General features: G+C 47.0%; 1 protein-coding gene across 2 annotated transcripts in view; it reads right to left on the bottom strand.

The window, feature by feature from the left end:
* NRK (Nik related kinase) overlaps window positions 1-26,412 on the bottom strand; it is a 267,655-nt gene that overhangs the window by 148,977 nt on the left and 92,266 nt on the right. For both annotated transcript variants that reach the window (XM_030210024.1, XM_030210025.1), the window contains exon 3: window positions 17,056-17,112. In XM_030210024.1, coding sequence (XP_030065884.1) covers window positions 17,056-17,112 — 57 coding nt within the window. The remainder of the gene's footprint in view (window positions 1-17,055; window positions 17,113-26,412) is intronic.

Here is a 26,412-nt window from a genome sequence, read left to right as displayed (position 1 = left end):
GCTATCACTTCCTGGTCATTCTTACTATCTCTGTCCTGAGAGGTCAGCTGGGCATGATCTTTCCCTCCAATCGAGGGCTGCCCTCTGGGACCACCCCTGTTACCTGATCGCAGGCTCTGTCTCTATTGGTCCCTTTATCTCCTCCTCCCTGGGCCTGTGTGAGCCCCTTCTTGGCCTCTCTTTCTCCATGAGGCATTCTTCATCTTGCTTCAGACAGTACTTGTCCTGCTAAACCCCTTGTAACTCGTTTTTTTTTTTTACCTCGTTAATTCTTTTTAATAAGATATTGCACATTCCAGCCACCCAGCTCTGAACTACTTGCATCTGTTTATTTTCCCACCTCTGCAATAAAGCTGCCTTTCTTCAGATTTCTATCTCCAATCACTGATACAGCTCTCAGAATTACGGAGTCTTTGTTGCCTTGGGGACAATCCTTCTGAACATCTGACTGTGAGTAAACTATCTATATTCATTCAATAAAGGAAATTTCAGAACATAAAGAGGCTTCAGGTGTGTGCTGGTGTGCTGAGGTTGTACTTCAGGATATTAAGGCTTTACAGATATTACGTTTTAAGTAGGGTTACCACATTTTGTCCCCCAAAAAGGAGGACACATGCCCCGACCCTTTCACACCCCACCCCTTTCACGCCCTCGCTCCACCCCCTATCACATTTTTCCCTCCTCGCGGTCACACACCCCGTCACTCCCCCTCCCCTTACCTTACTACTGCCCTGGTGGTCTAGTGACCTCTTCAGGGCAGGAAAGAGACCCCTCTTTCCTGCCCGGAGTGCTGCCCTGCATGCATCCTTCCTGTTCGTGATCATGGTGCCGATTCAAAATGGCCGCTGAGAGTTGAAGTCTCGCGAGGTCACTTCAACTCTCGGCGGCCATTTTGAATCGGCGCCGAGATCACGAACAAGAAGGATGCATGCAGGGCAGCGCTCCGGAAAGGAAAGAGGGGGCTCTTTCCTGCCCCGAAGGCGGAAGAGGTCACTAGACCACCAGGGCAGTAGTAAGTAAGGGGAGGGGAGGCTAGCAATCTGCCCGTTTGTCCGGATTTCTGGACAAATGGGCAGATTGGCAAAACCCGCCCGGTTGCCCGGACATGTCCTCAAAAAGAGGACATGTCCGGGTAAATCCGGTAACCCTAGTTTTAAGAGGCCTTGACATATATCTTGCTGCTGTTTTGAATGCATTTTTTTAAATAACGCTTATTGTGACCACAAGACAGAGTCTGGGGGTGTAGAGGTCTTTGTAGGATTATATCAGCTTAATATGAATAATTTCTCTTTCATGCCTTTTTATCTCGTCAATGACATCCCGGTGCCAGTGCACTATCCCCCAGATTCTACATATGGCTCCTTAAGGTGGGCGTGCTAATTTGACCACACGGCCAATTGTGCGCACAACTTAATTGATTAACAAGCCAATCAGCACCAATAATTGGTATTTAACAACCAATTAGTGGCACTAATTGGCTTTAATTAGAATTTACATGCACAACTTTCTAGGCGTATTCTATAATGCACGTAAATTCTAATACACACAGTTGAAATGGGGGCATGGCCATGGGCAGGTTGTGGGCGTTTTGAAAAACTATGCGCACTATTATGGAGTACACCTGATCTGTGCCTAACTTAGGCGCAGGTATTTAGGCTTGGTTTTAGGTGGCCTAAACGGGTGCACCCAAATTTTAGCCGCAAGTACGGTAAGTGCACAAATTCTATAAACTATGCCTAACTTTAGGCGTAGTTTATAGAATCATGCTAACTGCACGGTTTTTCGGCACTGATTTTTAAGGCGCCTTTTATAGAATTTGGCCCTATTTGTGTCATGGAGTCATTGCCGCCAAAAGACTGGGCCAAGGCAGGCCTGGGGCAAGGCTGCCCCCGGGGCCACGGCCCCTCCAAGGTCACACCCGCCTCCTCCACCTGCCCCCCTCTGTCCGCCACCGGGCCAGGCCCCCTGCATTGAAATCACAGCGCCTCACCTCCGTGTGAAAGCGCAGCAGGCAGCAGCAGATCGCCTCCCTTTGGGCCTTCCCTCCCTGTGTCCCACCCTCGCGGAAGTTACGTCGGACGAGGCATTTTGATTTCAATGCAGGGGGCCTGGCCTGGTGGCTGACGGTCGATGACGGAGCCGAGGGCAGGCGGGTGGGACTGCGGCACCGGGCCCCCCTTGGAGGCCCGGGCCCAGGGAATTTTGCCCCCCCTGCCCCCCCCCACCCCGGCGGCTCTGCATGGAGTAAATACATTACTGCCGGAATGGTAGGGGAGCGCATGTAAAAAATATATTTTGCATTGGAATGCTATTTTATTTCAGATGTATGATGTTTGTATAGCTTCTCTTCCCTAAGAATTTTATTTAGCATTTATTTGTTTTCTATGTAGACTCCTGAGGAAGGAACTGTGTGCTCCGAAACATGGTACCTCGTTGAGTCAAAGTCATCCTCCATTAAAGATCATTGATTTACGTCTAGTGTCTCTGGCCTGTTTTGAGAGCCTGACTCCGTTCCCACTCCTTGCTTTCTTCTTAGTGCATGCTAAAGCATCATGAGAAAACTATATAGCTAATATTGATGTTTTCATGTCATTTTAAGTTGACAGCTGTCAGGCCTAGTAACCCTCAGAAAGTGAGCCCCTGTGCCGAACAGAGTTAGGCAGCCGGACAGTCCTGATCTTACTTGAAGAGTGGAGCAGCCACTCCTCAGGAGGTCAGGGGTGTGTAGCCACAGATGAGACTTCCAGGGCAGATGGAAAGCAGGAGCTAAATCCAGCAGAGTCCAGGTCCAGGCAAGTTTCAGGGCAGGCGGCAAACAAAAGCAGAGTCCAGGTCCAGGCAAGTTTCAGGGCAGGCGGCAAACAAAAGCAGAGTCCAGGTCCAGGCAAGTTTCAGGGCAGGCGGCAAACAAAAGCAGAGTCCAGGTCCAGGCAAGTCTCAGGGCAGGCGGCAAACAAAAGCAGAGTCCAGGTCCAGGCAAGTTTCAGGGCAGGCGGCAAACAAAAGCAGAGTCCAGGTCCAGGCAAGTTTCAGGGCAGGCGGCAAACAAAAGCAGAGTCCAGGTCCAGGCAAGTTTCTAAGCAAGAGCAGTCCAGGAAGAATCCAACGCCACAGAATCCACCAAAGCAGAAGCCGAAGCAATGAGAGTTCTGCCTTGCTGCTCCTAAATAGCCCTCCCCATCAGGAGGACCGGTAACAGCTGAAAGGAGGCGGAGCTACCCACAACCATGACTCAACAGCCCCGGATTGGACGGCCAGAAGCAGTGGGCGGAGTCAGCCGCGATTGGCCAATCCGGACGTTGTGGGGAGTGACCTCGTTCCTCTGAGGCTCCGCGCCTGCAAGGGATCCCTTTCTCGGGGAACGCCGGCCCTGTCCACCTGGCCGGCGTCTCCCCGCCGCCACCGAAGCGGACCGGAAGGCCGGAGCAGCCCAGACTGCAGACAGGATTCCAGCGGTGCGACGCAGGGGCTTGGTGCCCGACCACCTCTCCTGGCCAACGCTCCCTGCGACACCCTGACAGCGTGGCATGCCCGACGGAGAAGCGGCACAGGTGAGGGACGCGACAACAGCCTACCCCTACAAAAAGGTATGCATGTTTTGGTGAATAAGGGCAGTTTACTCAGCTTTCACAACTACCTGCAATACAAACAATATTCCCTTCACAGCGATTACTGCATTTCTTTCTGCAGTCTTGAAACATATCTTGTTACCCTAAGCGGGGAAATCCACCAAGCCTAGGGGGTTTAACATTGTTCTTTTCCTTCCGGTTGCCTCAAAGAATGAATAACTCGGATGTCTTTTATCATTAACTTGCTGCTTTTAGATAACAGGAAATACAGGTTGCGTGGATAAGCACACCAGACACCACCCATCACTGTAGATTTCAGATTTAAATTCTCACACCCTGCCTGAATACGATATTGCAGCATTTCCTGACTGACGTCCAAATGATCCCATAATGACCACAGCATCCTGCTGCTTAGTCAGAGAGCAGAACTGCACAAAAGAAAATGCAGCTTCAGGCCAAAAGGGAAAAAGCTACTTCTCTGAAATCAGAACGCAAAAAAAGGACAGGTGTTAAGGACACTCCACACTCGTCCTTCCCTACACCCCTTCCCGTGCACTCCGCTCCATGGATAAATCCTTCTTATCTGTTCCCTTCTCCACTACTACCAACTCCAGACTTCGCGCCTTCTGTCTCGCTGCACCCTACGCCTGGAATAAACTTCCTGAGCCCCTACGTCTTGCCCCATCCTTGGCCACCTTTAAATCTAGACTGAAAGCCCACCTCTTTAACATTGCTTTTGACTCGTAACCACTTGTAACCACTCGCCTCCACCTACCCTCCTCTCTTTCTTCCCGTTCACATTAATTGATTTGATTTGCTTACTTTATTTATATTTTGTCTATTAGATTGTAAGCTCCTTTGAACAGGGACTGTCTTTCTTCTATGTTTGTGCAGCGCTGCGTACGCCTTGTAGCGCTATAGAAATGCTAAATAGTACTAGTAGTAGTAGTAGAGGAGTAGCCTATTGGTTAATGCAGTGCAGCTCCTTATGACTCTGGGTAAGTCACTAAACCCTCCATTGCCCCTGGTACAAAATAATACCTGAATATATGTAAACCGCTTTGAATGTAGTTGCAAAAACCTCAGAAAGGCGGTATATCAAGTTCCATTTCCCTTTCCCTTATGACATCATAATATCAGAAGTGAGCCAAGTATCAGGCAATCAAGCCATTGTGACATCACTGATGAGGTTGGCTCTTACTGGTGGACTGAGCCTCCACCTACCCTCCTCTCCTCCTTCCTGTACACATTAATTGATTTGATTTGCTTACTTTATTTCTTGTCTATTAGATTGTAAGCTCTTTGAGCAGGGACTGTCTTTCTTCTATGTTTGTGCAGCGCTGCGTATGCCTTGTAGCGCTATAGAAATGCTAAATAGTAGTAGTAGTAGTTAAAGGGATCTGAAACTTGTTTCTGGTCAAATAATCTCACTGTACGACTTAATATGGATACAAATTTTCAGATAATACTCAGGGTGGGCAACCTTTATGCACAGGGGGCGCATGAATGTCGGTACTATTCCTGGCAGACCTTCCGTGATAAATAAACAAATAAAAATTTAACTAAAAATGATGGAACCAAGCTGCTCGAGTGAAAATATTTGTGAAATACAGTATTTAAAATTGCCAAAACTCTGGTTAATTATGTTTTCTGTATATATTTCCCATGGTCTCATGGACCGTATAAAATTTAATTGATGTTTCTCATTCAGCCCGCAGGCCATAGGTTGCCCATCCATGCTTGTAAGAAGAAACAAATTATTATGCAGCTAACAATGTCTATTTTGGTCAGTGCAATGATATATACAAGGGTTCATGCAGTAGAGCAAGAAAAGTCTGATGTCCATGTTGCCCAGTGAAATTTGGAACTTTATAAAGATTCTACATAAGCAAGTCACCTCACTCTAGGGTGTATGGAGGAGTGGACTAGTGGTTAGGGTGGTGGACTTTGGTCCTGGGGAACTGAGGAACTGAGTTCAATTCCCGGCACAGGCAGCTCCTTGTGATTCTGGGCAAGTCACTTAACCCTCCATTGCCTGCCGCATTGAGCCTGCCATGAGTGGGAAAGTGTGGGGTACAAATGTAACAAAAATAAAGTAGATACTATTGGAGATTCTACATGGAATGTTGCTATTCCACTAGCAACATTCCATGTAGAATCTCAAGTAGTATCAACAGAATCTCCAATAGTAGCAACAGTGGAGGAGTGGCCTAGTGGTTAGGGTGGTGGACTTTGGAACTGAGTTCAATTCCTGGCACAGGCAGCCCCTTGTGACTCTGGGCAAGTCACTTAACCCTCCATTGCCTGCTGCATTGAGCCTGCCATGAGTGGGAAAGCGCAGGGTACAAATGTAACAAAAAAATAATAATTTAAACACTTGAAACAACTGATGGAAATACAAAGCTAATCTAAACGAGAGGCAGATGCCATATCAGTAGCAAGGATGCTGAACATAAGATTTTAGGCTGAGCTTTTGGAGAGAAATGTAGGCCATTTATTTGACTTTAAAAACCAGGAAAAGAGGTGCATGACATATTCAGCACAATCAAACTGGGGGATTTTTAGGGATTGAGTTTGTCTATATTTTGGGATTTTTAAGGAAATTTTCACCTAAGCCCTTCTGGGGAAGTCTGGGGGGGAAAATCCAAACACATCTGCAGAAATTCCATGTGGAACTTTTGGATTTGCTTCCTGTGGGTTTCTGCAAATGTGTTTTAAAATCCAATGTGGTGTTGCAGGCCTGCAGATAGATACAAAAATGTTGGTGAACCTGCAAAAAGTCTTGCAGATTTGTCTCATTTAGGGCCCTGTTTAATAAGCCCCGCTGTAGGTGTGCTAGTGTTCTCAGTGTGTGCTAAAAATGAGCACTACTGATAGAGACACCCATATATTCCTATGGGCGTCTCTAGCATTAGCATATGCTAATGTTTAGTGTGCGCTAAAAACGCTATCGCACCTTAGTAAACAGGGTGTAGTGGAAGTGAATTTTAAAGATTGTTTTTCAACTCTGCCTTGACCGACCAGCGCACTTGGGTCTGTATTTTTGATTAGAAATAATTCTGTTTAAAAATGATTGTTTAACTTTGATTGTGTGGAAATAAGTTGGAATGTAGAAGATAAGACACAGCTCTAATTAATTTGGTATGCGAAGGGAGAGGTGGAGCCTGTTTCCAGTTCAGCCTGGCCACCTGGACTGGGAGACATGTGACCACATTCCCACTGTATGGCTTGTTTACCTAAATAGATAAATTCTCTAGCATTCTGTAATTTTCCTTAGCTCTGGACATGAGTTCTAAGCCTAATAAAAAGGGAGTTTCTATCAGTGAAATTAGGAGCTCGTCTGTGAGTAACATACGAACTGCACAGAGAACCATATTTCCTGGTCAAAGAAAGATAAGAGTCTGGGTGATGTAAGGACCAGTGATGATTGTTTTATTGCTTCTTTTCCTGGTCTAGGAGCTCTTAGCATTGCTTAGATGTAGAGACCAGTGATGTAATGATTGTTTATAGATAGGTATTGTTTCTTTTTAGTTATATAGCTAATCATTGTGTGTTTATAGCTTAATCATTGTATATGTCTTAATCATTGAAGATTTTAGAACCTCTAATAAAGGTCTCATTTACCTAATACGAATCCAAAAGAATCCACAGTAATTACTGAGTAGTCTGTGTTAGTGAAGCAGGCTGTAAAACCAGGGCAGTACACAGGGCCCTTAGTTTGCAAATTGTTTTTTTTTTTTAAAGTTTACACATCTCTAGCAAGAAATTGGGTTTTGCAAGATAAGGTCATATTCTGACGCTGTAGCTTCCCAAGGGCTGTGAGTACTACCTATACATATCACAAGCCCCAGTCACCCCAAAAAAGGAGAAACTGAGCTCAGGAATAAAATTCAACCCCCCCCCCCCCTACCAGGCAGCTGTTGCCGACCAAATACAACTAAATTTCAATCAGCTACTTAAAAAGTACTCTTAACAAAAATCTGTAGACGTTGCATTTACAGGAAATCCCAGCCACAAAATCTAAGAAAATCTTTGTTACCTGAGGATACTGGAATGTGGAGAGACATTCTAGATACCTTTACCCTTGATTAGAAAGATTATAGCAAATGTATGTGCAAAATATGTAATTTCTTCATACTTGTTCATCCTTTAAATATTAATAATATATAATATTTAAGGCACAATTAAAAAAAGCCTCCATCTCCCTCATCCTTCCCTGGTTCTATTGCTTCCTGTTCCCTCTACTACTACTACTACTATTTAACATTTCTAAAGCGCTACTAGGGTTACGTAGCGCTGTACAATTTAACATAGAAGGACAGTCCCTGCTCAAAGAGCTTACAATCTAAAGGAAAAATGTACAGTCAGTCAAGTAGGGGCAGTCAAATTGGGGCAGTCTAGATTTCCTGAAAGGTAAGAGTTAGGTGCCGAAAGCAGCATTGAAGAGGTGGGCTTTGGGCAGGGAGGGGGCTTGGCGTAAGGGCTCAGGAAGTTTGTTCCAAGCATAGGGTGAGGCGAGGCAGAATGAGCGGAGCCTGGAGTTGGCGGTGGTGGAGAAGGGTACTGAGAGGAGGGATTTGTCCTGTGTCCTCCTTGCTTCTATCACCAGTCTCCTCATTTGTCCCCACCCTAGGTTCCAAAGTCCCCTCTGCAATTCCATTACCTCCTCCTTCTCCAATGTAACTCCACTATTCCACTTTCCTTGCTCCCATAAACTTATGCCCCTCTATCCTCCCCTCCTTGGATCCATCACACTCTCTCCCAGTCACCCCCAGTTGAAACACTCCTTCCCCATACTCCAGTTGGTTTCTTTACTTGCTCCCCAACAGCACATAGTATTCACATAACTGTTGCTCTTCCACACCTTCTAAAATATTATCTCGGCCCTCCTGCTTCTCCTACATCCTCATGCCTTTACGGGCCTTTCCCTGTTCCTCTTGCCTCTTCGAGGGTCGGGGGTATCCTCCAGTCATCCTGAGGCATAACCTAATGGTTAGTGCAGTGGCCTGAGAACCAAGGGAATTGGATTCAATTTCCACTGTAGCTCCTTGTGACTCTGGGCAAGTCACTTAACCCTCTATTGCCCCAGGTACAAAATAAGTACCTGTATTTAATATGTAAGCTACTTTGATTGTAACCACAGAGAGGTGGTGTATCAGATCCCTTTCCATTCCCTTCATGCTTTTGCCATGATAAAGGGGATTGGTTGTGCAATATGTTAAAGAGGGAATTCAGTCAAAATTATAAACATTCTGCATAAAATAGATAACAGCATGAAATTATTATGGATAGAAATTCCATATGTAAAAGGAAGAAGCATACTGGTAGGGCTGTACTACCATCCGCCAAGCCAGAATAGACAGATAAAAAAATGTTTACAGAAATTAGGAAAGCTGGAAAATTGGGCAACACTATAATAATGGGTGATTTCAATTACCGTAATCCAACGGATTAGGTAGAATCTATTATCAAGCAAAATCACACCTTCCTACCTTATGTACAACGTGTTTGAAAGTAACAATGGCGCCCCCAAGGTGAAAAAAATTATAAGAAATTTTTGAACCAGAGTGAATTGGAGACGGCGAGACGTGGAGAGCTTGGACTGTCTTTAATTATGGAATTATTCCCCTGAAGCAGCTATATTGTAGCGAAACAGGGTGACCCTGTCGTTGGACAATTCTTCAGCTGAGATTAGTACTCTTGCCAAGCTTTGGGAAATGTGTTATTTATGTCTCCTTTACAAGTGTTTGTACAGTACATGGCTAAGCTAGTGTGAAAATGGTTTTGTGGAGTATTTTTTGAAGACACTTGACTGATACGGTTCCCTCATTATACAAAAGGCGTGTCCTTTGACAAAGAAGTGTTTCCGAGTGATCTGATGTCTTTTTTCTCCATTTTTTTTATTATAAATTTTTTTCACCTTGGGGGCGCCATTGTTACTTTCAAACACGTTTTACATAAGGTAGGAAGGTGTGAATTTGATTTCAATTACCCCAATATTGACTGGATAAATGATACATCAGGGAGTGCTAGGGAGGTAAAAGTCATAGATGTGATAAATGACTGTTTTTTTGAGCAACTGGTCGAGGAACAGACAAGAGAGGGAGCCATTTTAGATCTAGTCCTTAGTGGAATGCGGGGCATAGTACAAGAGGTAACAGTGTTTGGTCAGCTGGGAGACAGCGATCATAACACGATCAAATCTGAGCTGCTATCTGGAGTGAAGTCACTAAGGAAATCTACCGTAGCTGCATTTAATTTTTGAAAGGGCGACTATGATAAAATGAGGAAAATGGTTAAAAAGCAAGCTAAAAGGATCAGTCGCAAAGTTTTAAATTGGGCATGGGTGTTATTTAAAAATACTGTCTTGGAAGCCCAGACCAGATGTATTCTACGCATTAATGAAGGTGGAAAGAAGAGCAAACAACAACCAGCAAGGCAAAAAGGTGAAGTGGAGGAGTGGCCTAGTGGTTAGGGTGGTGGACTTTGGTCCTGAGCAACTGAGTTCGATTCCCGGCACAGGCAGCTCCTTGTGACTCTGGGCAAGTCACTTAACCCTCCATTGCCCCATGTAAGCCGCATTGAGCCTGCCATGAGTGGGAAAGTGCAGTGCAGGATACAAATGTAACAAAAATAAAATAGATACTATTGGAGATTCTACATGGAATGTTGCTACTATTGGAGATTCTAGATGGAATGTTGGTATTCCACTAGCAACACTCCATGTAGAAGGCTGCGCAGGCTTCTGTTTCTGTGAGTTTGACGTCCTGCACATACGTGCAGAACGTCAGACTCACAGAAGCAGAAGCCTGCGCGGCCACATTGGTGATCTGCAAGGGCCGACTTCTACATGGAATGTTGCTAGTGGAATAGCAACATTCCATGTAGAATCTCAAATAGTAGCAACAGTGGAGGAGTGGTCTAGTGGTTAGGGTGGTGGACTCTAGTCCTGAGGAGCTGAGTTCGATTCCTACTTCAGGCACAGGCAGCTCCTTGTGACTCTGGGCAAGTCACTTAACCTTCCATTGCCTGCTGCATTGAGCCTGCCATGAGTGGGAAAGCGCGGGGTACAAATGTAACAAAAAAAAAAAAAAGTGAAAGAGGCTATTACAGCCAAAAGAACATTCTTCAAAGAATGGGAAAAGGATCCAAATGAAGAAAATAAGAAGCAACATAAGCACCGGCAAGTTAGATGCCAAGCATTGTTAAAGATGGCTACAAGAGAGTATGAAGAGAAACTTGCCACAGAAGCAAAAATTGTTACACTTGTGGTGGTAAATGTGAGCCCTTCAAAACCCACTATATCCACATCTAGGTGCCCCCTTCACCTGTAAGGGCTATGGTAGTGGTGTACAGTGGTGGGTAGTGGGGTTTGGGTGGGGGGGGGCTCAGCACCCAAGGTAAGGGAGCTATGCACCTGGGAGAAATTTCTGAAGTCTATTGCAGTGCCCCCTAGGGTGCCCAGTTGGTGTCCTGGCATGTCAGGGGGACCAGTGCACTATGAATGCTGGCTCCTCCCATGACCAAATGGCTTGGATTTGGTCATTTCTGAGATGGGTGTCCTCGGTTTCCATTATCACTGAAAATTGGGGATGACCATCTCTAAGGACGACCATCTCTAAGGTCGACCTAAATGTTGAGATTTGGGATTCCCCGGACGTATTATCGAAATGAAAGATGGACGCCCATCTTGTTTTGATAACAGCGATTTCCCTACCTCTTCACGGGGCCGTCCTGCGAGGATGTCCCCAGGAAAACTTGGGCACCCTGTTCGATTATTCCCCTCTCTGTGTTCTACTGACCATGTCATCTATGCGATTATCTGCCCTTGCCCAAAAATTTACATTGGGCAAACTTTGCGCCAATGCAGTTACAATCAATGAGCATAGGAACTGTGTCAGTCAGAAATGAGTGGAAGAACTGATTATCTACCATCATTTATGGTGCTGCTAAATTATTATGGTACTATGTTAGCCTCACAAATGTTGGTAGCTGTGTGGATGTTGCAGTATTGGCCTTCTACGAATCAAACGCAAAGACAACAAGGCCTACAACAGCCTGTCAGTGGAGGCAGAAGAGGCCTGCGCTGTAAGAGAACTGGGACTTGCCTGGGATAGATAAAAGGAAAAGTCAGAGGCTGAGTAAAAGGTATGGAAGGAGTAGATGATGGTTTAAGTATAGGATATATGATAATTTACCCAAAGTGGTAGAGAACTAGCGAAGAGTCTCAACTGGATCAGACTAGATGGGCTAACTTACTATGGCTATGCGAAGAAATTGAAGGGGAAAAGGCCTCAGAAATCTGTGGCCATTTATCAGTCTTTAGACTCTCTTCTTACAGCCTCCAGATGACTGACTAATCATTGGCCAAAAAAGCCCTCTAATTTTCTTGCAAATTCTTCAAGTGCAAATTGTACAGTATCATACTTTTTACTACAAACAAGTGCTCGACCAAAAATTGTTAAATGTACTTCAAGTATTGCTTCCATAGATGGAAACAATACTTGAAGCTAAGTACATTTTAAAAATTTTGGTCAAGCATTTGTTTGTAGTGAAGAGTATGATGACTGCACGATTTGCACTTTTTTTGTTGTTACATTTGTACCCTGCGCTTTCCCACTCATGGCAGGCTTACATGGGGCAATGGAGGGTTAAGTGACTTGCCCAGAGTCACAAGGAGCTGCCTGTGCCTGAAGTGGGAATCAAATTCAGTTCCTCAGTTCCCCAGGACCAAAGTCCACCACCCTAACCACTAGGCCACTCCTCAACTGTTGCTACTATTTGAGATTCTACATGGAATGTTGCTATTCCAATTCCATGTAGAAGTCGGCCCTTGCAGATCACCAATGTGGCCGCGCAGGCTTCTGCTTCTGTGAGTCTGACGTCCTGCACGTACGTGCAGGACATCAGACTCACAGAAACAGAAGCCTGCGCAGCCTTCTACATGGAATGTTGCTAGTGGAATAGCAACATTCCATGTAGAATCTCCAATAGTAGCAACAGAATCTCAATAGTAGCAACATTCCATGTAGAATCTCCAATAGTATCTACTTTATTTTTGTTACATTTGTACCCTGCGCGTTCCCACTCATGGCAGGCTCAATGCGGCTTACATGGGGCAATGGAGGGTTAAGTGACTTGCCCAGAGTCACAAGGAGCTGCCTGTGCCTGAAGTGGGAATCAAACTCAGTTCCTCAGTTCCCCAGGACCAAAGTCCACCACCCTAACCACTAGGCCACTCCTCCACTGTTGCTACTATTTGAGATTCTACATTGAATGTTGCTATTCCACTAGCAACATTCCATGTAGAAGTCGGCCCTTGCAGATCACCAATGTGGCCGCGCAGCCTTCTGCTTCTGTGAGTCTGACGTGCAGGACGTCAGACTCACAGAAACAGAAGCCTGCGCAGCCTTCTACATGGAATGTTGCTAGTGGAATAGCAACATTCCATGTAGAATCTCCAATAGTATCTATTTTATTTTTGTTACATTTGTACCCTGCGCGTTCCCACTCATGGCAGGCTCAATGCGGCTTACATGGGGCAATGGAGGGTTAAGTGACTTGCCCAGAGTCACAAGGAGCTGCCTGTGCCTGAAGTGGGAATCAAACTCAGTTCCTCAGTTCCCCAGGACCAAAGTCCACCACCCTAAGCACTAGGCCACTCCTCCACTGATGAATTTGCATGAAAACTAGAGGGGGGTTTTGGCCAACGATTAGTCTGTCATTTGGAGGTTGTAAGAAGAGAATCTAAAACTGACCTACAGATTTCTGAGGTCTTTCCCCCCTCAAGTTCTTTATTAATATACTAGTAAAAGAGGCCCGTTTCAGAGCAAATGAAACGGGCGCTAGCAAGGTTTTCGTCGCCAACACCCCCCTCCCTCCCTCCCTGGCCAACCCCTTCGTTGTTCTGCCATTGCTCCACCCCCAACGTCATGACGTTTGACGCGAGGGCGAGGCCCGGAGCGATTTCCCACCTCCCGCCTCCCTCCCTGCCAACCCCTTCGTTGTTCTGCCATTGCTCCGCCCTCGAGGGCGGGGCCCGGAGCGATTTTGGTGGCTTCACCACCACGAACCTTCGAACCTTTTTGAAGGAAGTCAGGGCTTGGCTTCACTGACGTCCGTGTCCTCAGAACGTTGAGGGTGAGTTTTATTATAGTAGATTGGTTCTTTTTCGTAGTTTTTCTACCTGGGTGTCTGTTGGTGACAACTTAAGGGTTACTGTGGAAAATTCCCTGATATTTTAAATTATTCATTAGAGTGTTCTAACTTACTACGGGCCAAAATTTACTGTTATTATGCTTGAGAACCAAAATATAGTGAGGATAAGCTCATTTTAGTCTCTTATGTTCTGTCTGTGATAGGAATTTGCTGAGCAGGTGAGCTGCTGTAAGCACGGAGCAGGACGAAGATCAAAGGAGGAACAGAAGTGATTTCCTAGCGAGTTTTCTGACAACGTGTTATAACGGTGACATAACTTTGTAAATGCCAGCTGGATGGTGCCAATTAACTTTGCTTTCACTCCTCTTCCAGAATAAAAAACTGCTTCTGACATTTGCATCTTTGACATGTTCTCTTCTGTGGAGCTGTCACAGAGGATACAATAGTCTCTCGATTTTTATGTTGAACAGAGGAATGGCATGTGAGCAAGGAGGTTGTGATGGAACACAGTGGAAGCAGGGCGCTGCTACAGGAAATCTTCTGTGTGCCATCTCTGGAAACAGATAACAAACTAGACAGAGGCTGGAAGAAAAATCTTTTCTCCTTTATTACAGAAAGGCAAAGTGTGAACTGCACTTAACAAGCTATGTTTTATCTGGCTCCGAAACCCAGAAATTCAATGCTGAAGCCCAGACATGGCCCGGCACTGAATTTCTGGGCATTTCCCCCCATCGGCAGTCGTCAAAATGCTGAATGTGGCCTTCTCACTATTGACCACCAAGTGTCCATCCTCTCCTCTTCCTTACCCTCCAGATCATGGTATCCAGAGATGCAAAAGGTGGTCCACCCCAATGAGTGAGGTTTCTCTCATGTTGTATTTGAGGTATAGATCTGGCACAATGGTGGAGGGACTGAAGACTAAGGAAGGGCTTCTGGCTATTCATTGACAAGGAATGCCTTCATGTGCACTTAAAATGGATTTCTGCATCATGGGCGACACTTTGCGTTGCTTAAAATCATATTTCAAGAGTTTACCAACATTAAATTATGTACACACCTATGTAAACAATTCAACTATATTTAAAGATTCCTCAAGAGCAGTGTCTCATAATTTAAACTACTGTAAAGACACATATTAGACCCTGTAAAATGTTCTAAAACGCTTTCTGATATTATGACAAACTAAAATTATATTAAAGTTTTGATGTCATTTCAGTAAGGCTAACACACAGTCCTTCTGCAGCAAGCCACTCTTGTGAGGAAGTAGACAAGGAACCAGGGTTGCCAGGTGGAAAATTTTTTCCCCACCCAAACCAGCCCAAAACCAGCCCAAAACCCGCCCAAAGTCAAACCCCGCCCCTGACACCCCGCCCCCGCCGTCATCAACCCCGCCCCCGCCGTCATCAACCCCGCCCCGCCATCAACCCCGCCCCCGCTGTCATCGGCCCCGCCACTTCTGTCACCGGCCCCGCCTCCCCGTCATCGGCCCCACCTCCCCCGTCATCGCCCTGCCCAGAATGTCACTAACCCCGCCCAAAATGTCACTAACCCCGCCCAATATGCCACTAGCCCCGCCTTAAAAAACCGCCAAAATACCCCAAAACAAGACCAAAAAAACGCAACCCGCCGCGGGCAAAAATTTCCCTCGGCGGGTCGCAGAAAACCACCCACCTGGCAACACTGCAAGGAACAAACCTGAGGGGTGAGGTTTCAGATTTCTTAAGCCTCTAGCTGTCAATCAAAGGGAGGAGTGACCTCTAGGGCAGGGCTTGAAAACACTGGCACTTAGAGAGGAGGAAAAGGAAGGATGGGGAAAGCTACAGCTAGAGGAAGAGCTCCAGTCCATGGAGATAAAGAGTGAAGCCAAAGGCTGAGGAAGGGCCTGTACCCAGTGAGCGAGGTGTGGAAGAGAACAGTCTCAAAACAGCAGATGAAGACTTAGACATGGAGATAGGTTTTTGATTATTTTCTTTTGACTACATTTCTGTCCAAATATCTGGGGATAATTTGAGTTCATTTTGCCTAGGGCAGCAGCGGTGGGCCACTGTGATAACATAAAACACTGCAAGAGAGGTGGATGCCCAGCCCTTGTGGGCTACCGATTGTAGCCAGGGTTGTATTTTTCCTTTGCTTGGAAACTGATGTTTTCAGAACAGATTGGGACTGAAAATGATTGTTATAAACCAACTGATTGAACTCATAGCTGAGAAAGAGGGAAAAAGAGGGTAAGAAGCCCCCTGTGGTACAAGGACTAAAGAGAGGGCGTACTCCTCATTCTTTTCCCAGTGACTCTAGTGGGAGTACTGCAGAGACAATATGACTACTCAAGTCAAGGCTGTGTTTTTTGGCTTGAAGGGCTAATAAGACCTAAGCCTCTAAAAGTTCCTGTGAAAGGGGGAGCTTTTAAACTGTGTTGTACCTGAAATCCACAGAGGAAGGTTCCTGTATTTCCTAATAAAGACCTTTTGAAAAGCTTATATTTAAAGGCGCAGAAGAATGGCACCCCCTCAAGGCCAGGGGATGAGTTGGGGTGTGGGGCATGGCCACGGCCGTGACAAGCGCTTAGCACTGGGATCCGTGCTCAATTTTGGGCATGAGGATTTAAACCAGCTGAAACCTGGTGTAAATCCCTGTTGCCTATATTAGGTGTGGATCCCCTGAATTCTATAACACTGTGTGCAAATCCTAGAACTGCCCCGACCCGCCCATGCCCCTCCCATGACCACGCCCCCATTTGGATGCACGCAGAAAAATTTACGCGCACATCTTTATAGAATAGTGACTCAAGATGCACACGTAAATCACAATTATTGCCAATCTATGTCAATTGATTGTTAGTGCCCGATTATCAGCTCGTTAAGCAATTAAATTGCTCATACAAATTGGGAGTGTGCAATTTTAAGTCCTATATATAGATTTAGGGGGATTATGTATGCAAATGTTCAAAATACTGACATTTTCACACATACACGTGCAAATGTCAATAGTTGCCCTAATAAGGACTATTTTGTAAATACCCGCTTAACTTAGAAAGCAGGTATTTGCAGGGAGCATACACAGGGAAGGTGCATGGGCGGGACTTAGGCAAGGCTGCAGCTTAGACGTCCATCTTGCAGAATACTGTAAGTTGTGCAATTACTATACCATACCTACTCCTACTGCATTGATGCACCCACACTTCACACCAGGTGCCGAAATGTTAGATGCACCAATACTGGAATACACTTTCCACAATGGAACTTGGACACCCATTTCCGTTATGCTCTTGGGGTGCCTAAATGGAGGTGCCCACTCATGGAGTTACCCCCACAATGGGACATGTGCTTACCTCAGTGACATTCATCACTTTGATTGCTGCAAGCTGTCCAGTCTTCACATGGCGACCCTGTGATGAGAGCAATAGTTGTAAGTGTTGTTGAAGAATCAGCCTTTATATAAGGATTTATTACTGCTTTGGTTAAGTTGATTACATGCCCTATCATTGTGGCCCAGGGTGAGATACCAATAATTTGCATTATGCTTAAGCATAATAAACATAATTGCCACACTATCTTTGCAATCTAAATTATATATGTAATAAAAAGCATTATAATTATGATCACCATTAGGTATGTATACAGCAGATATTTACAGTGTGCCATAGATAATGTTAATGGTATTACTGTACATAGACTGTAGAGATAGAAAATGTAAAATAAGGAGAGATCAAATAGACACAAAATCAAAATGATATATAAAATATTAGAGGTTAATATTCTACCCACAGCAGTCAGCAGTTTTTAGGCAACTATGTCACAGCTTGGGATAAGTGAGCCCTTGGGTCGCAGCCAGGTAAACACGACCTACCCAACATGAAGGTTAGGTGGGCCCTGGCTGGCAGCAGGCAAATCACGCTCTGGCAAAGACAGACCAGAGAGTGGCTCTTAAAAGAGACCTTGAGGACTGGCCTGACAGAGCCTGGGGGATGCCCTGGCAAGTCAGGGTGGACAGTGGCTTTTAAGAGAGCCCTTTGGGGCTGGCCTGGCGGAGTTGAGGCCGGGGAGGAACTGGAATCTGAAGCCCAGGGGTATCCGAGGACCTGGAGACGGATAGCCAGATAGGAACAAGACAGGAAGCTGGCTGAAGGAGACTGGAACAAGGCTGGGACAAGGCCAGAGATGATGGAACAACAAAACTAGAACAAGGCTGGAGGAGAAAACTGGAGCAAGGCTGGAGGAGAAGGCTGGAACCAGGCTGGAACACACCCTTGACTCAGCTAGAGGAACTGTTGTGAAGGCATCACAGAGAATCCTAGGTTCCTTTTAAAGCCCCAACCATGATGTTGCGCATCTTAGGGCATCTTCCCCGGGATTCCTGTCACTGGCCCTTTAAAACATGGCTCCCTGTGCACCTAGGGGAGCTGGCGCCAACCCGCTCTCCTGACGACCAGGAAGGAGGGACACATGTGAGTGGCAGAATGGCCAAGACAGAGGCATGGGTGGCCGGTGGCCCACTGCACCAAAGAGGAAGGTCTGGATCTCAGAAGGCACCATGAGACCTGACCGTGACGCCCCCCAATGCCACCAGGTGAACCGGGGCATGGGACACGGCTGTGACCGTGAGGCTGAACTGAGCCCAGATATGCAATGCCAGGCCATGCTTTGGTTCCACCATTGAATATCTGCATTACAGTGGTCACCTGGAAGCTAATCATTACTTTCAGCACTGGAATATGGGGTGCCACAAGGATCCATACTGTCTCCCACTTTATTTAATATGTACCTCAAGCTTCTGGCTGAGCTGCTTTGGTCAATGGACACAAAAATTCTACATCTATGCTGATGATGTTCAACCACTCAGTGAACCAGATTTACCTACAGCTCTGAGTAAACTGACTGCCTGCTTAACCTCAACTCAGAAATGGGCAAACAACAACAAACTTTGTCTGAACCCAAATAAAACAGAGATTCTTTGGTTACTCTGCCGCACGTCTTATCTTCCACCTGAACCGATACACTCATACCACCCTTCTCCTCAAGTCACTTCATTGGCTTCCGATCAGGTACCGCATTCAATTCAAGCTTCTGCTACTAACCTACAAATGTACTCGATCTGCAGCCCCTCCTTACCTCTCAACCCTCATCTCCCCTTACGTTCCTACCCGTACCCTCCGCTCTCAAGACAAATCCCTCCTTTCAGTACCCTTCTCCACCACCGCCAACTCCAGACTCTGCCCTTTTTGCCTCGCCTCACCCCACGCTTGGAACAAACTCCCCGAGCCCATACGCCAGGCCCCCTCCCTGCCCATCTTCAAATCTCTGCTTAAAGCCCACCTCTTCAATGTCGCCTTCGGCACCTAACCTCTACACCTCTGCCCAGGAAACCTAGACTGCCCAACTTGACATTTCGCTCCTTAGATTGTAAGCTCCTTTGAGCAGGGACCGTCCTTCTTTGTTTATTTTGTACAGCGCTGCGTAACCCTAGTAGTGCTCTAGAAATGTTAAGTAGTAGTAGTAGTACCAAACACGGACAAATACCCAACTTCAAAATATCTTTTGGGAAGTATGAACTTCCCCTAAAATCACAGGTCATGAATCTTGAGATACTGCTAGACTCATCACTCACTCTGATCCCAGAAATTCAAACAACCTTCAAAAATTGTCTCTATCACCCACGACAGCTACGAAATCTCTCTCCATATATTGAAAAGACGAGTCTGAACACAGTGGTCCTTGCCATGATAACATCACGACTAGACTACTGTAATGTCCTGTACACTGGCCAAACCAAAAAAGAGTTTGTATCAGCTCCAACTAATTCAGAATGTTGCAGCATGACTGATAGAAGGCTGCAAGTGGCCTGACCACATAACACCCTTCTTGTAAAAGCTACACTGGCTATCAGTACCTTACAGGGCTACATTTAAAAATCTATTTCAAAGTCCTCATGCTCCTTTTAGTGAAACTGAGCATGCTCAGTTTCACTAAAAGGAGTGTGCTGGACGTGAGGGGAAGAGCGAGCAGGGCAGGCAACACAGCGGCGCCAAGACCGGTGCTGGATGAAGGCTCCAGCTGGCACGGTTGGGGACCCCTGCCAGCAAAACCAGGGGCCCCAAAGAAATTTGGGAGGGGGCCCAGGCCCCTGTGGCCCCACATAGCTACGCCACTGGTTGCTTGCAGCCCTCAATCAGTTGTGCTGCAGCATTCTGAAGCAGTTAGAGCTGGTGCAAAATCTTCCTCATTTAGTATATGTGATGCATGGTGGGGGGTCAAGAGAGGGTGCAGGGGGAGGAGGTCACTAGACCACCAGGATGAGTTACTGTAGGGGGAGGTCAGGAGGGGGTGGAGGGTCGCAGGGTCAGGAGAGGGTGCAGGGGGAGGAGGTCACTAGACCACCAGGATGAGTTACTGTAGGGGGAGGTCAGGAGGGGGTGGAGGGTCGCGGGGTCAGGAGAGGGTGCAGGGGGAGGAGGTCACTAGACCACCAGGATGAGTTACTGTAGGGGGAGGTCAGGAGGGGGTGGAGGGTCACAGGGTCAGGAGAGGGTGCAGGGGGAGGAGGTCACTAGACCACCAGGATGAGTTACTGTAGGGGGAGGTCAGGAGGGGGTGGAGGGTCACGGGGTCAGGAGAGGGTGCAGGGGGAGGAGGTCACTAGACCACCAGGATGAGTTGCTGTAGGGGGAGGTGAGGAGGGGGTGGGGGGTCACAGGGTCAGGAGAGGGTGCAGGGGGAGGAGGTCACTAGACCACCAGGATGAGTTGCTGTAGGGGGAGGTCAGGAGGGGGTGGAGGGTCGCGGGGTCAGGAGAGGGTGCAGGGGGAGGAGGTCACTAGACCACCAGGATGAGTTGCTATAGGGGGAGGTCAGGAGGGGGTGGAGGGTCGCGGGGTCAGGAGAGGGTGCAGGGGGAGGAGGTCACTAGACCACCAGGATGAGTTGCTGTAGGGGGAGGTCAGGAGGGGGTGGAGGGTCGCGGGGTCAGGAGAGGGTGCAGGGGGAGGAGGTCACTAGACCATCAGGATGAGTTGCTGTAGGGGAAGGTCAGGAGGGGGTGGAGGGTCGCAGGGTCAGGAGAGGGTGCAGGGGGAGGAGGTCACTAGACCACCAGGATGAGTTGCTGTAGGGGGAGGTCAGGAGGGGGTGGGGGGTCGCGGGGTCAGGAGAGGGTGCAGGGGGAGGAGGTCACTAGACCACCAGGATGAGTTGCTGTAGGGGGAGGTCAGGAGGGGGTGGGGGGTCACAGGGTCAGGAGAGGGTGCAGGGAGAGGAGGTCACTAGACCACCAGGATGAGTTGCTGTAGGGGGAGGTCAGGAGGGGGTGGAGTGTCGCAGGTTCAGGAGAGGGTGCAGGGGGAGGAGGTCACTAGACCACCAGGATGAGTTGCTGTAGGGGGAGGTCAGGAGGGGGTGGGGGGTCGCGTGGTCAGGAGAGGGTGCAGGGGGAGGAGGTCACTAGACCACCAGGATGTTGCTGTAGGGGGAGGTCAGGAGGGGGTGGGGGGTCGCGGGGTCAGGAGAGGGTGCAGGGAGAGGAGGTCACTAGACCACCAGGATGAGTTGCTGTAGGGGGAGATCAGGAGGGGGTGGGGAGTCACTTTCTGTGCTGCCTATTATGATGCATCATTTGTACTGTCGTTTATCATCATTGTATTACATGATTCTTCTACTGTGCTGTTTAATTGTGTACATTTCTGATACTACAATCAAGTTACCAGTGGCGTTCCTAGGGTGGCTGACACCCGGGGCGGATCGCCGATGCGCCCCCCCCCCCTGGGTGCAGCGCCTCCCCCCCCCCCCCGGCGAAATGACACCTCCCCCTGGCTAAACGAACACCTCCCTCCCCCGGGTGCATTTTTACCTGCTGGGGTGGATGCCGCGCGCCTGTCTGCTTCACTCGTTCCATGCTCCCTCTACCCCGGAACAGGAAGTAACCTGTTCCGGGGCAGAGGGAGCACGGAATGAGCAGCGCCGACAGGTGCGTGGCACCCCCCCAGCGGCGTGCACCTGGGGTGGACCGCCCCCCCCCCCCCCTAGGAACGCCACTGCATGTTACTCCTATTTCTGGTATTCAGTTTGCCATCTCCAAATCTACCTGATTGACTGTATTTATGCTTTTATGTTTGATCATTTCACCATTGCTATGCTGTTAACAAAACTATATATTCTAAGTCAAGCTCTAACATTGCTTGGGTGAATCTCTTCATAAAGGTGGTTAATAAATTCCAGTAAAAGGAAAGAAATTTGGATTTAGCTCACACTGTTTTTTTTTTTCTTCAGTAATAACTCAAAGAAAGTTACATTGAGCTACAGTGGGTACTTTCCTGCCCCAGGGTGCTCAAAATCACTCCTCAGGGCAATGGAAGGTTAGGTGATTTGCCCATGACTACAAGGAATAGTGGTGGAATTTGAACTCTTGCTGCCCTGGTTCTCCACCCATTGCTCTAACCACTAGGCTATTCCACTCTATACTGTGAGAAAGAGCCATCTATTACCCTGGTGTTTTGAAAAAAAAAAAAAAAACCCCAAACATTTTCTATAGGAAGTAACAGACACTGGCAATTACTGTAGTGTTGGGGAAGCTGAGCATAAATGCAATTTATTTTTGAAACAAGCGTTCTTACAGTGTGCTTATACAAGGTAGAGGGAAGAAATATGTAATTTATAGCCATTGGGGAAAATTCTAGAAAGGTATTTAGCCAAAGGCAAATAATTGGGGCGGGGACGCTTTAAATAATGCAGTGCAAATTGGTTTGGCCTCTAAACTACTCGATATTAGGATTACCGTAGGGCGGATATAGTACTGAAAGGCGGTTCCATCCCAGCAGAGAATGTGCAGCCTGATCTTACAGAAATCTAATTTTAATCTAGGCTCAATTGAGATGGGGCAACAGAAGGAAGAAAATGAGCATTGAGCAAGGGCTCCATTCATATGTGCAAGATCTTCAAGAAAGAGGAGAGGCAGGCACTGGCCACTGTCAGCATGCCACGAAAGCTGAAGTTTCAATTTGACATGTTGTACTACAGGCTGTCTTTCATGTGGCGAGTTCTGCTGATGTCAAAAGAAGCCAGTTACAGAAGTGCTGGGCACAGACTCTGCTAAAAAAATTTTAGCTGCTTAAGTTCCTAAGCTGGCATAGGAACAGGGTTAAACTGGCTCTCTGTACTCCAGACTGCAAGCGAGACTTGCATCCTTGGACAATCTTTAGGCTTGGAGAGTCATCAATCACAGTGCATTGCTGCTGACCAAGGGACCAAGCCACAGAGTTCAGAAAATGTTCACATCCTGCTTTTTATCCTTTTCAGCTACTCCATGCCAAAAATACCAACTTAGTTTTCAAGCCAAACAAGAACCTCCTTAGAGGAAAATGCTGTACTGCTATCATACGATGTATCATGTTTTTAATTTCTACCGAGAATCATGTTCTGCCTTTCTCGGTGTCCTGAGTTCATCTTTCAGTTCTTCTACAATTTTGGAAGGGAAGGGATTTTGGATTTGGCTCATGCCCTTTCCAGTAGAAGTTCAAGGCAAGTTAGACTCAAGAACAATAGGTATTTCCCTGTCCCTAGAGGGCTCATAATCTAAGGGTTACATATTCAAAACAATTTAACTGGGCAGGAGAGATGTCCTGGATTGTGGTTTTGGATTCAGCTCAAGCCTTTCTCAGTGGTAGCTCAGGGCGAGGTACAGTAAGCTTTTTCCTGTCCCTGGAGGACTTACAGTCTAAGGTGGCAATTCTATAAATTGGCTCCAAGATTTAGGCGCCCCAATGCCTTACGCTTAACGCCAATTCTATAATGGCATCTGGGTGCCAAGATTCTGTTATAGAATATGGGCATCATGTGGCATTGTTATGCCTATAGATAGGCGCCAACAGTTGCGCTAAGTCAATGGCAGCTGAAACTGTTGCCGCCAGTGTGCCCTGAAGTGCATCTGACTTATAGCACCTCAGAGAGATGCCCATGACCTACCCACACTCTGCCCCCTCAAACCTACGTGCTAAGCGATTTTGGCACTTATGTTATATAATCATGGAAATTTAATTGACAGAAGACGGCAGGAGTGTGCTTGGCCCATTATCTGGTCTGAAGCCAGTAGGCGGAGCTTGCTACCATATACAATAGCAAATGTTTATTAGAAATAAGGCTCGTCTATGTGTGGCTTGGCATGGACCAATAGTTTACTTTGTTTTGAGTGTATCAAGATGGCAGCTATGGTTTCAGCCTTGTCACATGATACCATCTCCTGTCTAATAAACCTCCTTGTATAGAATAGTACCTAGTGCTGGCGTGCATAAATGCCAATTTGTGGCACGAATCGTGCTCGTAAGTGCTGTTATTCTTTAGCATATGAACCCAATTGGCACCTATCTTTAGACACTAATTGCCCTTCATGTTTGTACCTGGGGCAAATGAGCGTTAACTGTCTTGCCCAAAATCTCAAGCAGCAGCAGTGGGATTTGAACACTGGCATCCATGGAAAGAGATGAAAAGTTGTAGGAAGATGCCGTAAAAAGAGGGAAATGAACACTGAATAGTAAGAATGAACAAAATTTGAACGGAGAGAGAAACAGAAAAACAAATAGAAGAAAGCTGAAAGGAAAAGCTCAATGCTGGAGATTGATGTTGTGGAGGAAGTGAAGAAAACAAGGGACAGGGTGAGCAGTGGGTGATGGGAGTAGAAGGAGAGCGGTATTTAAGAGGTGGGAAAGGACACGTCATAGGAGACAAAGGATTTGTGTAAGGAGGAGATGAGCAAGGGGGCGTGTGAAAGAAATTAGGGAGAGAGAATGGAAGGGTATAAGTAGGATAACGAAAAACTAAAGAAATGAGACACAGGAATGAAATAAGCAAAATGAGAAAGATGGCAGCAGGGTGGAAAAGAATGAGTAAAAGAAAATAGGAACTTAGGGGGGCCGATGTTCAAAGCGATTTAACCAGAAATGGTTCCTAGCCGATTAAATCACCTATTTGGGGATAACCGCTAATTTTCAGTAGCACTTAACCAGTTGGCGCAGAACTGAAAACAGGCTATTTTGGGGCTTTCTGTGGGCTGATATTCAGCACTTAATCGGCCAAGGTAACCACATAAATAGGACCACAAAAAAGTCAGTCCTATCTCTGGGGCATTTAGGGGCCCTTTTACTAAGCCGCGTAGGCGCCTATGCGCGTGCAAGGCATGTCAATTTGGAACTACTGTCCAGCTATCTCGTGGTCTTGGAGGTATTCCATTTTTTATGTGCGTCCACTACACGCGCCCGAAAATATTTTTTATTTTTGAACACGCAGCGCTAACCAGGTGGTAATTGGCGTTGACAATTACCACCCGGTTAACGCGTGACACCTTACCCCTAAGTGAATGGGTGGCGCTAAGGTTTCAGACCCAAAATGGATACGCGCCAATTTAAATTTTGCCGCACGTCCATTTTCGGCCTAAAAAAAAAAGAGGCCATTTTTCAGTGCATCTTAGTAAAAGGACCGCTTAGTGCGCTCTAAATCCATTAGCATGCCTTAGTAAAAGGACCCCTTTATGTGGTAACCCTTAGCCAATTAAGTGCTGAATATCATGCTTAGGGCCTCTTTTAGCAAACCATGCCAAAGGGGCGTAGCCAGACTTCAGCGGAAGGGGAGTCCAGAGCCCGAGGTGAGGGGGCACATTTTAGTCCCCTCCCCCGGCGCCACCAACCCCCCCTCACCATTGCTGACCCCCCCCACCGCCGCCACCACCAAGAACAACTTTGACCCCCCCTGCCGACGACCCCCTTGACCCCCCTCCTGCCGCCAACCCTCCCCCGCCGTTGCCATCGCCTACCTTTGCTGGCGAGGGACCCCAACCCCAGCCAGCCGAGGTCCTCTTCTTCCTTCATTCTGTTTTTGAGTCTGACATCCTGCACATTGTGAATGCAGGACGTCAGACTCACAGAAACAGAACGAAGGAAGAAGAGGACCTCAGCTGGCGGGGGGGTTGGGGTCCCCCACCAGCAAAGGTAGCAGATGGCGACAGCGGGTTAACGGCGGGAGGGGGGGGGGTCGAGAGGGGTGTCGGCAGGGGGGTCCAGGGCCAAATCTACAGGGGGCCCAGGCCCCCATAGCTCCACCCCTGCTGCGCGGCAGTGCCAATGAAGCCCAATGAAAGTGAATGGGCTTTGTCGGCATTACTGGGCTGGGAATTGCTAGCGTGGTTTGGTAAAAGAGGCCCTTAACCGGCTACGCGTTATATTTGTTTATTCCGCGGTTGATATACCACCTTTCTTTAAATACACTGGCTGGCTCTGGAAACCCAGAAATTCAATGCTGGTGCCTGGACGTGGCCTGCCACAGAACTTCCGAATTCAACACTGGTGGTGATCAGCAAAAAGCTGATTGTCACTGGCTGAATACTGGGCCGTTAGAAATAAAAGAGGAAGAGGACAATGATTAAAATTTTAAAAAGGCTGGAGAAATTATAACTAGAAACCTGAATACAAGAATAAAAATAATAGAAGTGAAATTGATAAAGGATCAAGAAAGAAAACAAAAATAGAAGACCAACACACGCAAAGATTTAAAAATATTTTATTGAACTGCTCTGCTCTGCTGCAACTCAACAGCGGGTAGGGTTGAAGTGTGGGTGGGTGAGTGAGAAGCTGGAGAGATGAGTCCGGGAAGGAGCGGGACAGAAAATATTCACCCTGTCTGCCCTCTCCCACAAATAATGCCAAACTGAA

This window comes from Microcaecilia unicolor, chromosome 7 (genome assembly GCF_901765095.1).
Source record: "Microcaecilia unicolor chromosome 7, aMicUni1.1, whole genome shotgun sequence".
Classification (NCBI taxonomy): domain Eukaryota; kingdom Metazoa; phylum Chordata; class Amphibia; order Gymnophiona; family Siphonopidae; genus Microcaecilia; species Microcaecilia unicolor.
Note: the sequence above shows the minus strand (reverse complement) of the source record. Positions and strands in the feature narration are given on the sequence as shown.